The sequence below is a fragment of the Oryctolagus cuniculus genome, chromosome 6 (genome assembly GCF_051225735.1).
Source record: "Oryctolagus cuniculus isolate XC-2025 breed Fujian yellow rabbit chromosome 6, ASM5122573v1, whole genome shotgun sequence".
NCBI lineage: Eukaryota > Metazoa > Chordata > Mammalia > Lagomorpha > Leporidae > Oryctolagus > Oryctolagus cuniculus.
In genome coordinates, this window is record NC_142872.1 from 21,422,561 (window position 1) to 21,440,332 (window position 17,772).

At 40.8% G+C, this 17,772-nt stretch overlaps 1 protein-coding gene across 16 annotated transcripts in view; it reads right to left on the reverse strand.

Moving 5' to 3' along the window:
* Positions 1-17,772, reverse strand: part of RAPGEF6 (Rap guanine nucleotide exchange factor 6) — a 200,629-nt gene that overhangs the window by 53,620 nt on the left and 129,237 nt on the right. For all 16 annotated transcript variants that reach the window (XR_016236064.1, XR_016236065.1, XM_089335844.1 and 13 more), the window contains 2 exons: positions 12,390-12,630; positions 4,356-4,513 (listed from right to left, as the gene is read on the reverse strand). Coding sequence is in view for 14 of the 16 variants with exons in the window: in XM_089335844.1 (XP_089191970.1) it covers positions 4,356-4,513; positions 12,390-12,630 (399 nt within the window). In the remaining 2 variants the exon portion in view is untranslated. The remainder of the gene's footprint in view (positions 1-4,355; positions 4,514-12,389; positions 12,631-17,772) is intronic.

The following is a 17,772-nucleotide window of genomic DNA, read 5'->3' on the forward strand; positions in this document are numbered from 1 at the left end:
GAATGGCATACCTATTTGCTAAACAATGAAACTTAAAAGGCCAAATAAGTAAATTAAAAATTTATAAATTCTGGGGAGTGTAGACTTTTATCCTCATTTCCCTCTAGCTTGATTTTTAAAATACTATGATTACATGTTCCTTTGTAATTAAAAACTAGTCACAATAAAGCAGACTTTCAACAGAGAACAGCTGACTACATTAAATAAATCAGATAAAGGTTTGTGCTATTAACTTAAAAAAAGAGTAAATAGGTATAAAGTTCTACATGCAGATTTAGACCAAAAAGAAGTCCCTTTTAGGGGTTGTCATTGTGGCACATCAGGTTAAGCCATCACCTGCAATGCCAGCATCCCATATCAGAGTGCTGGTTTGAGTCCTGGTGGCTTCACTTCTAATCCAGCTCTCTGCTATGGCCTAGGAAGGCAGTGGAAGATGGCCAAAGGGCTTGGGCCCCTACACCTTTGTGAGAGACCAGGAAGAAGCTCCTGGCTTCAAACTGGCTCAGCTCCAGCCATTGTGGCCATTTGGGGAGTGAACCAGCGGATGGAAGACCTCCCTCCCTCCCTCCCTCCCTCTCTCTCTCTCCCTCTCCCTCTGCCTGTGCTCTCTCTAATTCAGCCTTGCAAATAAACAAATCGTAAAAAAAAAAAGAAAAAAAAGAAAAACTTTCAATTTCTTTTTAGCTACACTCTGACATCTTGTGTTAGTTCAAAAATTCCAAAAACACTTTGCAGGTTATAGAATAGCATGCATACTGATTCTATATAAATTTAAAACATATCTAGTCAAAGGAAATGAATAAAAGGATAAATGTCAGTTAATAATGGCTAAATTGCAAATGCAAAGAACAGCTCTGTTTCCTATTTTGTTTGTGTATCATTCGACTTTCAAAAACTAACTACTACATACAAACATGAGCAAGGGAACACCATGATACTTACAGTAAAAAGCAACAGCTGTAGGCAGCAAAATAAAGCAAAATCATAAAAATGTCAGCAATCAACAGCAAACTATTAAACAGTTCTGCAAGTCTGCCTGTCATTTTCATCTAACACTAACTTTAAACACGCAGCAAAAACAAAGCGGAGCTCCAGACTGATCAACAGCAGCCAAACTTGGCTGATGTCAAATGTACACATAACATACATACATATTATATATAACTAGCTTACTTTCAGCGTTTATTGTGTATATCACATAAAGCAATGAATCTGTAATCAACTGGTATTTTTTAAAACATGAACATAAATAACACCACTACTACATAAAAGGTCTTTCACAAAGTCACACATTTGGGGTTTCAAAAATACAAATTTTAAGTTAAATATCATATTTTTGCTCATTTATATTACTGATACGGGCAGTGTTGCAGACTGAGTCATAGCAAGCCTTCAGTGAATAGATTTAAAAACGCATCTTCAGTCCCTTTGCAAAGCTTTCAGGGAGACTTAATGCAACCAATTTCAAATCAAGTTGAGCAGCACCTCCTCTTCAGAGGCCTGAATTTCAGCTCCCACCAGGGTAAGAATTTCTGAATTTTAATAATTTCAACCTCTTTCCTTTGTTCCCCCAGCTAAATCCCAGTATTAGTTCTATCTCTTTTCCTCCTAAAACCCCTTCCTATCCCCATTTACTCCCACTTCCTACACATACATATGGCAAAAATACAGCAATAAGAATAATTAATTCTAGTACTCATGTCACTAAATACTTACTAAAGGATGCCTTTTTAACTTGCTTTTTGGTAGCATGAAAATATTTTATTTGTGAATCTTCTATGCAGTGTAACAAGTATCAGTGTAGACCACACATATACCAACCTGGAAACAAACTCCTATCCTATCACAAGCCAAACAATAGACTTTTGAAAAACCAGGGGGTGACTCTGTGCAGAGAGAGATGTAGTAAGAGAAGAATTCAACACTGATGAGTAAGAAAAATTTCATCACATATGCAGGGAAGAAACCTGAAGCTGGCAAAGCACATGGACAAAGCAAAGAGTTCTGCAGGCACATGCCATCCTCAGGGAAGACAAGGAGTGACCGCCAGGAGAACAGCTGGACAGGAAGCTCGAAAGGAAGGGTCATTTCAGGGACACTTCTCCAGCATGGATGGCGCTGCCTTTATACACCAGAAACACAACCCATTTTATAGAGTTTTCTATGCCTGAATACTCCAATTTGCTTTTATATTGGTTCAGATAAACAGTCAATTAACTCGATACATTGCTAATAATGCTTATATTAACTTCTGATCAAATAACCTTATACAGAAATCACTAGAAGTTTCTGACCAAAGTAATAGCTTATTAAAATCTGTTTTAGAAAGAACTCTGGCATCCACAGAGAGAGCAGGGCATAAAAAAAGATGAATGGGCTTGGTTATCTCTCTAGTGGTTAAGAGGCAACTGAGGGGCCGACGCTGTGGCACAGCAGGTTAAAACCCTGGCCTGAGGCACCAGCATCCCACATGGGTGCCAGTTGTAGTCTGAGCTGCTCCACCCCTAATCCAGCTCTCTGCTATGGCCTGGGAAAGCAGTAGAAGATGGCCCACGTCCTTGGGCCCCTGCATTCAAGTGGGAGACCCAATAGAAGCTCCTGGCTTCTGCCTTTGGATCGGCACAGCTCTGGCTGTTGCAGCCATCTGGGGAGTGACCCAGTGGATGGAAGACTTCTCTGTCTCTACCTCTCTCTGTAACTCTTTCAAATAAATAAAATAAATGCTTTAAAAAAAAAAAAGAGGCAACTGAAAGAAAAAGGAAGAAACAAAGGACAAAACAGCTTTAAATGGTCTCTGTTGTATCTCATTGGATTTTTATTAAAGTTATTGTAAACAAAAGATGAACCTTAGTAGTATTCTCATAATTCCTTTTAATACTGAGATTTATATACTAGTTGCTAGTAACTTTATGAGTCAAAACTGCAACTGAGTCAGAAATACAGTGAATTTGGTAGAAGCATTTTTCTCCTCCTTTCCTCACTTAACTATATATTCCAATTTTTAATTTTGTCTTTTATTGAAAGCTGTATCATATCCTTTCAAATGACTGCTATGTAACTAAACCTTCAAAGTCAAAGGCTTTCTTTCTTATCATGAAATTTTAGATTCTTTGGTTAAGTGAAAACTTTCGCCTCTAGGCAGGAATACTTGTAGATGTGGAAAAATTAATGCTCCACACTGAAGTCTAAGCAACAAAAAAGATCCTTTAATTCTTTGATAATAATACAAGACAAAAACAATTTTAGCTTCAGGTGTTAGAGAGGGAAATCAGCACTTTGGAAATTTCAGCCCATCACAGAGGCAAACAAGTAAGGCCACATAGATTAAAAAATCTACCTCAGGGGCCAGCGCTGTGGCATAGTGAGTGAAGCTGCCGCCTGTAGTGTCGGCATCCCATATGGGTGCCAGTTCGAGTCCTGGCTGCTCCACTTCCGATCCAGCTCTCTGCTAGTCCTTGGGCCCCTGCACTCACGTGGGAGACCGGGAAGAAGCTTCTGGCTCCTAGTTTTGGCTGTTTCAGCCACTTGGGGAGTGAACCAGCAGATGGAAGATCTCTCTCTCTCTCTCTGAGTTACAGAGGTAACTCTGCCTTTCAAATAAATAAATAAATCTTTAAAAAAAAAAAAACTGATCACTTTAAAAATAAATAAATAAATGGAAAGCCGGCGCCGCAGCTCACTAGGTTAATCCTCTGCCTTGCGGCGCCGGCACACCGGGTTCTAGTCCCGGTCGGGGCGCCGGATTCTGTCCCGGTTGCCCCTCTTCCAGGCCGGCTCTCTGCTGTGGCCAGGGAGTGCAGTGGAGGATGGCCCAAGTCCTTGGGCCCTGCACCCCATGGGAGACCAGGAGAAATACCTGGCTCCTGCCATCGGATCAGCGCGGTGCGCCGGCCGCAGCGCGCCGGCCACGGCGGCCATTGGAGGGTGAACCAACAGCAAAAAGGAAGACCTTTCTGTCTCTCTCTCTCTCACTGTCCACTCTGCCTGTCAAAAACAAACAAAAATAAAATAAAATAAAAAATCTACCTTCTTTTCCCACACTCTAAATAACATATTTCTTACCTAAGAAGTGTCTCTCTTTCATTCTGCTGCTTGTAAAAGTATTACCAAAAGAAGCCTACTGTCTGTGAAGAGGTAGGTAATTCTTTTTTTAATGTGGTTCTGTTCCATTGTAGAAGTAGTAACACACAAGTTAAGATAAAAAAGACAATCTTCCCCTTATATATTGCATCACATCAAAACTAGAGGTGAAGAAACCTCCCAGTAGATCTAGTATTTGTTGCACAAAGCACAATTGTTTATTTGTTGATTTGATGTTACCAATATGGCAACATGAAGCCACTTATGAACTTTACCTGAAGGATTGGAAAAATCCAGCATGCTAGTGGTAGGCTGCAGGAGGTCAGGGCTGCTGGACGAGAGTGTCCCAGGAATAGGCATGATAGCCAGGCTGTGCCTACAGTGCCTCGTTCCCACAATGCTGTCATCCTGTGACTGGCTCAGGCCTCCATCACTTCAAAAGAATGTCGTAGATCACATTAAAGTAATTTAGAGTATTTCACAGTCAACATTTATTCTTTGTGCACTAGGTCCTAACAGAACCAACTCCAAATGGTGATGTGAACAATCAGAAAAAAATGTTAAAGTTATTTAAAAAAATAAGATAACTATAATGATGAAAATGGCCATAAAATGTTTGTAACAGATATATTCAAATACAGTTTAACTTATACATTTAAATAAATCTAGATCATAAAAAATTGTCATATTTATTATCTACTGGTTTGAGTAGAGAAATGCAATTTGAGTTCCTTAAAACATGTTAGCTGCAGTTGTACACAAAAGTATATATCCAATAGCACATAGCCACCCCACAGCAAGGTATCCTCCTGCCTCATCCCCTCTCTTTTGGGGACCTTTCAGGCAAAGAATAGAGCTCAGATTAAATCCAAACCAAAAATATGACAGGTTGCAGGTAACAACACAACTAAGCTGAAGTGACAAAATCAGAGATTTTTTAGACACAGAAGGACAGAAAAGAACAAAAACAAAAACAGAATAAAAAAAAAAAAAAAAACTTGTGTCTCTACCTGTATCTCTCTGCTTTTCGAATAAATAAATAATTTTTAAGCATTTAAAAAACATTTCCATCACATTCCTAGTGAAATACTGTTTCTCTCTAGGGCTGTACTTAAGTTAAAACCAATGTCCTCAGTTAATATTAGTTCCCAGTACTTGCATTTACACAAACCGATGTACACCAGAATACTTACCTATTATCATTGAAAGGATTAAGAAACGGTTGTAAACATGAACAAAATGTAGGAAGTATTTAAAATATGCTACAAGTAAAATACAGAATTTATTCAGATTAGGAAACTAAACAAGATAGGAGAGTAGAGGAGTGTTAGGATGCTAACAAGGACAACAAGGCCAGGACAAGAGAGAAAGGTGACCAGTCAAGGAAAAGCATGACAGCATGGAAGAAAGCAAAGCCAGCTGTCTGACCTCGGGCAAATTTTTCTCTTTTTATGTTTTTGTTTTCTTCTTCTAGAAGTGTGAATAATATTGCTTATGCTGTAAGACAATTTCAAGAAATCAATCAAGTAACAAAGAAGAATGCTTTGGCGCCGAGGAATATAGGGTTCCTGTTTTTTAGAATAAAGGAAGAACAAATGTTCAGCTTTGCTGTTCACAGCCATGGCCCACACAGCAGTCCCTAAGTTTGATTCCCAGCTCTGGTTCCCAATTCCAGCTTCCTGCCAACACAGACTTTGGGGGACAAGAGTAGACTCCGGTAAGTAGTTTCCTGCCATGCACAAGTGAGACCTGGTTCCCCCAGCCTACCTCCAGTCATTGCAGGCATTTGTGAAATTAATCAGTAGACGGAAGCTCTCTTTGCCTCTCATATCTTTTTTCAAAGCTTTTATTTTTTTATTTGAGAGGCAGAGTTACAGACACAAAGAGGGAGAGGCAGAGAGAAAGGTCTTCCATCCACTGGTTCACTCCCTAAATGGCCACAACGGCTGGAGCTGAGCCAATCCAAAGACAGGAGCCAGGAGATTCTCTGGGGTCTCCCACATGGGTGCAGGGGCCCAAGCACTTTGTCCATCTTCTACTGCTTTCCCAGGCCATTAGCAGGGATCTGGATCAGAAGAGGAGCAGCAGGGACATGAACTGGCGCCCATATGGGATTGCTGGCACTGCAGGTGAAAGCTAAGCACACAACACCACAGTGCTAGCCCCCCTCAAACAAATGTTTTTAAAAAATCAGAAAGACTTATTTTGTTGATATACACTGAGAAGTAGAGGAGGACAGGGCACTGCAGAAACAGGAAATACTCTGCCAAGAGAGAATGCAGTGTTATCTGACAAGTAAGACAAAGGAAATGACCCTATTTGAGGGCTTGGCCTCATGGCTCAGCAGGAAGCCTATTAAGTCTATTAAAAATTGGTTTTCGAAAACAAAGCCTGGCAATTTTTAGACACAGATTAACTGTATCCACAAAGGCAACCAGCTAAAGGTAAGGTTAGCAGTCCTCCTGATAAAGTAAAGAGAACTGTAATAATGTTAAAAAGTTTGTTTTGGGGCCGGAGCTGTGGTAGCAGGTGAAGCCTTTGCCCGTGATGCTGGCATCCCACATGAGCACTGGTTCAAGTCCTACTGCTCCATTTCTGATCCAGGTTACTTGGCCCCTGTCATCCACTTGCGAGACCCAAATGGAATTTCAGTCTTCTGGGTTTGCTCTGACTCAGACCTGGCTATAGCTGGGCCATTTGGGGTATAAACCAGGGAACAGAAAATGTAATTCTGCTTTTCAAATAAATAAATAATTCTTAAAAAAAAAAAAAAAAAAAAAGGACAGTTTCCTATTAGGAAATTAGTTGCATCAGTTGTACCAAACTGGAATTGACTATAAAGATTAAGAGAAGTGCATCAAATACTGAAAGTCCTTATACTTATTACAGAACATTAACTCTGCTTTTCTTTCTTTTTTGAAAGATTTTTTATTTAAAAGGCAGAGTTCAAGTGAGGCAGAGAGAAGTATTCCATCTGCTGGTTCACTCCCTAAATGGCTCCAACAGCTGGAGCTGGGCCAATCCAAAGTCAGGAGCCACAAGGGCCCAAGGACTTGTGTCCCATCTTCTACTGCTTTCCCAGGCCAGAGCAGAGAGCTGGATCAGAAGTGGAGAAGCGGGGCTAGCACTGTGGTGTGGCGGGTAAAGCTTGTTGCCTGCATTGCCAGCATCCCATATGGGTGCCAGTTCAAGTCCCAGCTACTCCACTTCTGATCCAGCTCTCTGATATGGCTTGGGAAAGCAGTACAAGATGGCCCAAGTCCTTGGGCCCTTGCACACTCATGGGAGACCGGGAAGAAGCTCCTGGCTCCTGGCTTTGGATTGGCGCAGCTCCAGCTATTGCGGCCAAATGGGGAGTAAACCAGCAGATGGAAGACTTCTCTGTGCCTCTGCTTCTCGCTCTGTGTAACTCTTTCAAATAAAATAAATAAATCTTTAAAAAAAAAAAAAGTGGAGAAGTCAGGACTTGAACAGGTGTCCATATGGGATTCCAACACTGCAGGTGGCAGCCTCACCCACCACGCAACAACACCAGCCCCAACTCTGATTTTCAATAATCAATAGATAAAACACTATACAACTATAATTGAGTAAAGCTGGTTACAAATGCATGGTCATGAAAGCATGAACATGGTGTCATGTACAATCCATGCTATGACATATATAACTGGCAAAATATCCATGCTTGAAGCTGAGTTTAAACAGCCCATTTGCCAAACAATTACATCACTTCTTACCAAAACAGTCTCCTGAGAAGGTGATGCAACAACAGAAACAAGACAGTTTTGAAAAATTCCTCAGTAATTCCAACACTAAATTTACTCAAGAGTAAATATATTTAGTTTCATATTATAACACTAAAAAGGACATATAAATATCAATATGCAATTGAAAAATAACCCGAATATTAAAAGCAAAGAAAATGTATGTTGGCAAAAAATGGAGAAAAAAAATTCCTGATAAATAAGCAAGGCAGGGTATTTCTGAGATTGCCACAATGAATAAGAAAGATGTTTATAACACAACTGTGATTAAAGAAAAAAAAGTTTGAATGATTTTAAAAAATGGAAACCAAATTTTTGAACTGTAATGCTACTGAGTGCCTCTTCTAAAGAGCTCTGGCACATTGGAGACGCTCAAATTGTAGAGCTCAATTCATTAAAAATATATTTTTTGTGTATCTCACTTCCCATGTTGGATCATTCTCTCCCTTTTTTATTCTATCAGCTAGTATTTGCAGACACTATTCTTGTTTATGTGATCCCTTTGGTTCTTAGTCCTATCATTATGATCAACTGTGAACAGAAATTGATCACTGGGACTAGTGAGATGGCATTGGTACATGCCACCTTGATGGGACTGAATTGGAATCCCCTGGTATGTTTCTAACTCTACCATTTGGGGCAAGTCAGCTTGAGCATGTCCCGAATTGCACATCTCTTCCCTCTCTTATTCCCACTCTTATATTTCACAGTGATCACTTTTCAGTTAACAGCAAACAAGCAGTGAAAAAATACTATCGGAGTATTCCTTATAATAACTACAATAAAAACCTGATTTTTATCATTTTTGCAGCAGATAGTACTATTTGACTAATATCTTGTATTGGGGCATTCAGGGTCTTCCCAATTTTGTTTTACTACAGCTAATACAACTAAGAACATCTGAACATGTCTTCATTGAATACATTAGTGGAAATGGAATTAATGGATCAAAGGATATGGCTATTTTTAAAATTAATTTAAAAATACTGTGACTGCTTTACAGAATGCTCCAGCAGTGTGACCCTGCTGTCTAACTTACATTATTAATTCTGGTTTGCCAGCCTTTGATTAAGCAAATGGGATCCTGTTTTATCTTGGTGAGTATTGATATAGCAGATCTGATTCATGGTATCTGTTTATTTTTGTACTTAAATTCTAATTAGTTTTCTCCCTGGTTTGCATGAGATCTTTATATCTAATGGAGAGTATAATTTTGTACAGCACAAAGTATTCCCTGAGTTCACTTCAAATGATTAAGTGCAAAGAAATATAATGTAAATCCTTGAAAATACAAAGCAACTACTCTGACAGGTAAAAATGACAAATTAGATGTCCCAAGAAAACAGGATACAGAAATATTTATAACCTCTACTAAAATGTTCATTATCTTTTTGTATTTATATAGCTGAATCATGTTCATATTCAAAACCAATAGCCTCCCTGATAGCAGAAAGCAACAGAGCGAATAAATGTTTCACTAATAATTGAAAAAGTTAATGTAAAAAAATTCTTCTAAGTTTAAAATTATCTCTGCAAGATATTTCTTTGGGGAGAGGTTACTTAAAAATGCTCAGTTCCTTCTGGAGACCTCAATTTCCTTGCTTCTTGCTGTAACCAAAGACAGCATCTATGCACAGTACCTAATTCCCATTTTTGAGAACATAATGTAGAGATGAGACAGATTCAGCTGTCCACAACTTGAGTGCAGCTGTCTGGAACATGACACTGACAACCTGAAGTGAGTTATAATCACAATGTTCTCTGGTTTAGGTGACAGATGTCACAACTGTCCCTTCTTTCCACTTAAAGAGTTGCTCTCTAGCACTTCATATGCAGGATATATCAAGCTTTCACCTATCACCAGTTTCTGTCCCCACCCCCTTCTCTCTGCCTGTGTGCAGACAGTGCTCTCCTTAAAGGACAATGACCCTGCTTTCATGAGAGCTCTTGGAAGTGGAAGCTATTTCCTCTTCTATGAGACTCTGTGATTCCCACTGCTTAAAACATAGCTGCACGTCATAAACTTGAGAGGAGCAGCCCATCATCTCCCAGATGTTATTAGAAATGGCTAAACACCAACAAACTCTCCATGTACTGTATTTGCTGAAAAAAAAAAATTAGTTCTTGGTTCACTATTTCCTCTATTTCTTATTCTGGTGGTCATTCTCAACAATTCAAAACCAGCCCAGAAATCCTCAGTGGGCAGTTCTTTACTACTTTTCCTAAGCCCGATTTTCCTAAGCCACAGCCACCTTTTCCTAAACCCGATTCAGTCACCCAAGTCTGGTCACATGATGGACTTTAATAATGACCAGCAAAATTACAAGACCCAAAAAATACTTCACCAATTGACTGATCTTAACCTTCACTGTTATTCAAACTAGAAACTCTACCAATTCCCTGGCCTTCTCATGTATTTTAACACTGTTTTCAAGTGTTCCGTAGCCTATTTACTAGATTACATGGTCTTTATAATCACTGCTCTGAATATCAACAAGTTTGTTCTGCTTTCCCTTGTTCTATTCAGCTGATAAAGTACCAACTCTCACTATAAAACTGTATCTGCTGGGGCTGGCACTGTGTCACAGTGGATCAAGCTGGCACCCCTGACACTGGCATCCCATGTGAGTGCTAATTCAAGTCCTGGTTTCTCCACTTCAGAACCAGCTCCCTGGAGTTCCTGTTTCTTGGCTTTGACCTGGCCCAACTTTAGCTGTTGAATCCATTTGGAAACTGAATCAGTAGATGAAAGAATCAATCTCTGTGACTCTGCCTTTCAAATCAATCAATCTTTAAAGACAAAGCAAGGGCTGGTGCCATGGCTCAACAGGCTAATCCTCCACCTTGCGGCGCTGGCACACCGGGTTCTAGTCCCGGTTGGGGCACCAGATTCTGTCCCAGTTGCCCCTCTTCCAGGCCAGCTCTCTGCTGTGGCCCAGGAAGGCAGTGGAGGATGGCCCAAGTGCTTGGGCCCTGCACCCCATGGGAGACCAGGAGAAGCACCTGGCTCCTGCCTTCGGATCAGCGCGGTATGCCGGCTGCAGCGCGCCGGCCGCAGCGGCCATTAGAGGGTGAACCAACGGCAAAGGAAGACCTTTCTCTCTGTCTCTCTCACTGTCCACTCTGCCTGTTAAAAAAAAAAAAAAAAAAAAAAGACAAAGCAGAACACTTTCTGCTTCCGATACCCCCCACCCACCCCAGGCCACAATATCTGACTCTAGCAGTCAACAATTGCTGGATATTTCCATTCTACCATGTGATACATGACCAAAAACTCTAAATGGACCCTAAACATGAGTCCAAATGAATTGCTATTTCTTCTGAGATTATCATCTCCCCTTCCAAAACAAGCTCTCTTCAAGTTTCAAACTCTCTCTACCATTCACTATGACGATTTCACTTTACAATGCATTGGTAGGAAGAACATTTTTGATGAGGAAATCTTTGAGATTTTTACTAGAGAAATACTGAAAACTGGGTTTGTGCTTGTTTGAACATGCTTTCATTCTTCCACTGATTAATATCTTGATTTATTCAACACATACTGAGTACCTGCTGTATGCTAAATACTATACTTGATTAGACTTTTTTGATTGCTTTACAAAGCTGATAATGTAGGACATAAATAGAAATGATATATATTAGTCATTCCCAAACATGACACTTCAGTGGACTGATTTCAACAGTTTACAGAACTTAATTTGTATCTAAAATCTTCACACACTCAGTTTTAGTGATATTGTACTTCAGAATAGATAACACATTTGATTAAAAAGTTCACCTTTAGAATCATGGAGGAAATACACAGTGCCAAAAGAAAAGATCAGTTTTAAAAAACAAAAGCACCTGCTGGCAGTAATGTGTCCAATGATTTAGGGTGTCCAAACTATAGACTGGAGAACTGAAATTGCCCATAACACACATAAAAACAATTTCATAAAATAAAACTGATAGTTTCTTCTAAAATTCAAAATAATGCTAATGGAAGATTATATAATCTAACAGTGGTTAACTTCAGGGAAATGACAGGGAGACGGTCAGGCTTTCTTTTTTTTTTTTTTTTTTTTTTTTTGACAGGCAGGAGTGGACAGTGAGAGAGAGAGACAGAGAGAGAAAGGTCTTCCTTTTGCCGTTGGTTCACCCTCCAATGGCCGCCGCTGCAGCCGGCGCACCGCGCTGATCCGATGGCAGGAGCCAGGATCCAAGTGCTTTTCCTGGTCTCCCATGGGGTGCAGGGCCCAAGCACCTGGGCCATCCTCCACTGCACTCCCTGGCCATAGCAGAGAGCTGGCCTGGAAGAGGGGCAACCGGGACAGAATCCGGCGCCCCGACCGGGACTAGAACCCGGTGTGCCGGCGCCGCAAGGTGGAGGATTAGCCTATTGAGCCACGGCGCCGGCCCAGGCTTTCTTATTTACATATTACTTGAGGCTTCCATGATGCATTAATTGTATTAAAAACAAAACCGACCAAAACTTCCCTCCCCTATAATAAAAACTGTACAGTACATATGAAAATTCCTACAGGAAGGACTGGCATTACCTACCTGAACAGTTTTGGAGGCAAGATACTAAATCGTGTTTTATCCAAAATTTTCCTGATTTTGTTTCTTCCACCTGAAACAGTATTTGCTTTAACTTTCTTACTTCCTTTTTCTTGTGATGTCTGTTCAATATCTCCTGGTACATCCTGGATTGAATGGCGATTACTTTTTTTTTCAGCAATTTTGGGAATATGAGGAATACCCGATTTCTCTTGCTCAGTCCTACTAAGTAACTCTTTGAACACTGTGGAAATAAAAAGACCAGTCAATTTCCTTTTTTTCTCATTATGAAGTTTTTATACTAACAACAAATTTTAAGGATAAACACAGCTGCTTTCTATTATTTGGTCTTTCAAAGCACCATCCACTTAAACATCAAATTTATACCTACCCTTTTATGTAATATCTACATTTGCTTCTTTTTTCAGTTACGCACCTGATGAAATGAAGTCATTTGGGGGAACTGGAAAGAAGTGGGCAGGCTGCTAGCACGCTTGAGAAAATAGAGGTTTTTACTTAGGTAAAAAGCAGTACTCATATAAATGACTATCAGCTAGTTTTGCAGAAGAAGGTGTTCAGATTTTTGTGACACGGGGAATGGTCAAACAGCAGCTGCACATTCCAGAGAACACATTGAAAAGTCTCGGCCACAGGAGCTGTGGGCAGTATCCTTGAGAAAAGCAAAGCTGTAAATCAGCAATGTGCCCAATGGACTCCAACCACAGAGAACGCCCTTTTCTATGTTTGGGAGTTGAAGGAAAACAAGAGCTTCTCACAACATCAAAGGATTGACAAGGTTGATATGAACAAAGCCTTAAGAGTTACAATTACAGCATTAACAGCTTGATGCACAGTTCTAAATCATGGACTTTTTTCAGGGTTTTAATGATACCACATCGTCAAACAGAACAAGCTTCCAAAAAGTACTTTTCCACCACAAAATGAAGGAAATTTTCAGGAGTCATCTTTCAAAGACAATCTGCTTAAACAAAATATTCAGATTCTATTTTTAAAATTTTATTTTATCTTAAAGCACATGGTAAAAGTAATCAAGAGGCCGGCGCCGCAGCTCACTAGGCTAATCCTCCACCTTGCGGCGCCGGCACACCGGGTTCTGGTCCCGGTCGGGGCGCCGGATTCTGTCCCGGTTGCCCCTCTTCCAGGCCAGCTCTCTGCTGTGCCAGGAAGTGCAGTGGAGGATGGCCTGAGTGCTTGGGCCCTGCACCTGCATAGGAGACCAGGAGAAATACCTGGCTCCTGCCATCGGATCAGCGCGGTGCGCCGGCCGCAGCACACTGGCCGCAGCAGCCATTGGAGGGTGAACCAACGGCAAAAAGGAAGACCTTTCTCTCTGTCTCTCTCACTGTCCACTCTGCCTGTCAAAAAAAAAAAAAAAAAAAGTAATCAAGATATTCACCCATTCAAAAAATATTAACTGGGGCTGGCGCTGTGACATAGCAGCTAAAGCCCCTGCCTGCTGGCATCCCATATGGACACCGGTTTCAGACCATGTTGCTCCATTTCTGATCTAGCTGTCTACTATGGCCTGGGAAAGCAGCAGAAGATGGCCCAAGTCCTTGGGCTGCTGCATCCACATGGGAGACCCCGAAGAAGCTCCTGGCTCCTGGCTTCACGTCAGCCCAGCTTCACCCACTGCAATCATTTGGGGAGTGAACCAACGGATGGAATCATGTGCTTGCTCTCTCTCATTCTGCCGCTCTGTAACTCTGCCTTTCAAATAAATAAATAAATCTCTAAAAAAAAAAAAAAAAAGTACACACACACACACACACACACACATTATTACCTGACCTGCGAATGTAAGAAAGGCAATAAACTAGTGTGTATTTCTACTGCTGTAGCACTTACAGAGTTTAAGATAAGGTGCAGAGGGAATATAACTGGAAGAACAACTTAAGATAGTAGAAAAGGAGTAATCTTTCTTAAGCTACTTTCTAAGAAAATATCAGAAAGATGAGAAGATTCTCAACAAGTCGAAGAGGGAGGAGACGATTGTTGATAAAGGAAATCTCAATTTCAAACTCTATGGGAAAAGTAAAGTATCGGGGTCCAGGCATTGTAGTACAGCAGATTAAGCCACTGCTTGTACATAGCAGAGTTCAAGTTCAAGTTCTGGTTCCACTGCTTCCAACCCAGGTTCCTAATAATGCACCCACTAAGGCAGTAGATGATGGTTAAAATACTTGGATCCCAGCTCCTCACATAGAAGATCCAGCCCCAGCTGTTTCATGCATTTACAGAGTCAATGAGAAGATGGATCTCTCTCTTCTCATAAACAAATAATAAATCAATCTTAAAGTAAATAAACAGACCAGAGAGCACTCTGCAGAAGTAGCTAGATAATGCTATTCTACGATATGTGTATGTTATGATTGATACGCAATGTTGGAAGGGTCAGATTTCCTTGGCGGCAGTATGTAAGGCAAGTCAGCAAACAGTTTAAGGGTATGTGTTTGCCTTTGTATTTAAGTCAATATAAGTTAAGATGCCTACATCCCATACAGGAATGACTGGGTTTGAGTCTGACCTCTAGCTCCCAGTTCCAACTTCCTGCTAACGCAGACCCTGGGATACAGCAGTGATGGCTGAAGAGTCTGAGTCCCCGCCTGAGCCGTGTTAGACCTCAACTGAGTTCCTAGCTCTTGGCTTTCACAAAAGAACCAAAAGATAAGGGATTTTGCTCTGTCTTTTCTACCTCTAAAATTAAATGAAATATAAAATAAGTAAAATAGTTTAGGGATCAGCATTGGGTCTAATGATTTTAACTGTGTGACATAAATCAGAAGAGTGGTTCTGGTTCCCAATTCCAGCTTCCTGCTAATAATGCAAATGCTGTAAGGCAACAAGTGATGGCTCAAATGGTTCAGTTCCTGTCATCCACATGAGAGGTTTGGTTGAGTTCTGGTTCCTGGCTTCAGCCTGTCCCTGCCTTGGCAGTTGTAGCTATTGGGGAATGGATCAATGAATGGATGAGAGCTCACTCTCTCCATCTGTCCATCTGCCTCCTGTGGTGCCCATCCCCTGACCCTGCCTTGGACAAATACTTTTTTAAAGAGACAGAAAACTATTAGACTATGAATCAAAAGCCATGCCTTAGTTGAAGATCAGAGAAGGGATGGCAAAAGGACAAGGTTGAAATAGCAGAATGAAAGTTTCCACAATCTCTTAATAGAGCCAAAGATCTACGAGAAGAGGGTCAGCATCAAGCAGATGGCAAACTCTGCTCTTAAAACCTGCAGACATGGTGGTGTAAGCAACTCTGTAATCCAGTCTGATCCAACTCAATCCTTTACCTGATCTGCTTGAACAGAAGAAATGGCAAGTCTTTTCTGTAAGATATGAACTTTTATTCTTCTCTAAAGTTTAGTGCTACACAAAAAATGAAGCACTTAATTAAAATCTTAAAGATGCACTAAATAAGGAAATATGGGGGCTGGTCCGAGTCCCAGCTGCTCTATTTCTGATCCAACTGCCTGCTACAGCCTAAGAAAGCAGTGGAAGACGACCCAAGTCCTTGGGCTCCTGCATCTGCATAGCAGACCTGGAAGAAGCTCCTGGCTCCTGGTTTTGGAATGGCCCAGCTCTGGCTGTAGTGGCCATTTGGTGAGTGAATCAGTGGATGGAAGACCTCCCTCTCCCCTCTTCCCTCTCCCTGCAACTCTTTCAAATAAATTAAATAATTTTTTTTTTTTTAAGGAAATACGATTAAGAACCGGGGGGAAAGAAAATAAAAGATAATCCAATTTTTGGAGTTAACACATAGGAATTATATAATAATTGGTATGTGTTTGTGCATGTGTGTGCATATTAAAGAAAACAGAGGAAAAGAGATAAAATGGATCCAAGATGGAACTGGACCCTATACAAGAGATTCAAATGGATATTCTAGAACTGAAAAAAAAAAAAATCTAACATTAAACTCATTACAAATGTTTAAAAGCAGACTCAACACAGCAAAAAAACAAGATTAATATGCTCAACCACATGTCATCAGAAAATATGCAACCTGAAGCACCAAGAGGAAAAACACCAGAAAGAACAGAACAGACTGCAAGAGACACACAGGACACCAATCTCTGAACAGCCAAGTAACTCATGTCCTACTTGGAAAGCAGAGACAGGGCAAAGGTAATACTTCTGAAATGATAATGGCCAGGAAATTTCTGAAACCGATGGAATACATCAATGCACAAATATTAAAGCTTTCCAAACCCTAAACAGATAAACACAAAGAACTCTAACAGGGATTGTTGTTACAATTATCATTGCTCTGAGTCCTATTTATATCCTATGGGAAATGGTGGTCCTGCTAGCTTTAGGGGCTGTGGTTCCAATAATCAGTTTTTTACAGACTCAACAGGGATATTCAGATGTTTGCTTTGTGCCCCGTGATGCTCAGTTAGGGAATTGAGCAGACCCACCTCCTATGTTAGTTCTTAACGTTACAGTATGGTAACTGTATTAGATCAGCGCACGTACAGTTAAAGGTGAGCCCAGGAGCTCATGAACAACTTTCTGTAATTGTCTCCTGCCCCTCAGTCATTAACCTGGCATTTTTCATTTCTTTGGGCTCCCTTTTATAGAGTCTAAGGTCCAGCAGTGGAAAGGCAAAAAGAGCAGGCAAAAAAGGAAGTTAGTTCGTCTTGCCTTCTCGGTGTCACAGCCCCAGTAAAGGGGTTACTGCTGCTGTCCAAGGATTCCTTAGGGGATGAAGCCAGAAAAAAGGAGAAAAACAGAAAAACTTGGGGGATCTCCCCAGCAGTGAGCTCGAGGAATTCCCTTTTCCACTCTATAAGTGAAGCTTCTCCTATACCTGCCTGTCTGCACCATTATACTCACACCTGGTTTTCTGGGTTACCTTGAGACTATCCTGGAGATAACAAAAGTTTTCTTCTTTTTTTAATAAAAAAAGAACAACAACAACAACAAAACAGTAGTAAGTTCACTGCTAGTGGTGGTGCTCTGAATATCTGCTTCCTTCTGTGATCTGCCTATTGCTATTTGCTTCTCAGAGTTCTCCAAAGTGTAGATAATGATGCTGTACAAGTTTCACTGTTAAGCTCCATGGGAGATGCAGGAGCTCACGTGTTCACCCCTTCCTACCCCAGAACTGGAACCCTTGTTCTGATTTTCATCTTCAAGAACGTAGGAAAACCACCCGATAGGCTGTGCTTGAATTCTGGTTCACCTCTGCTTCTTCTCTGCTGGTTCTGGCTCATACTGACTTCCAGGAGACCCTCAGACTCTTTGATGGCTCACTTGAGTCTGTTTCTAAAAAATTTTTAGAAATTACCAGGTTGCTGTCAGCATCCTCTGAGGAAGATATTTGTTTTCTTTTGCCAGGTACCTGAAGTTTAGGGCCAGG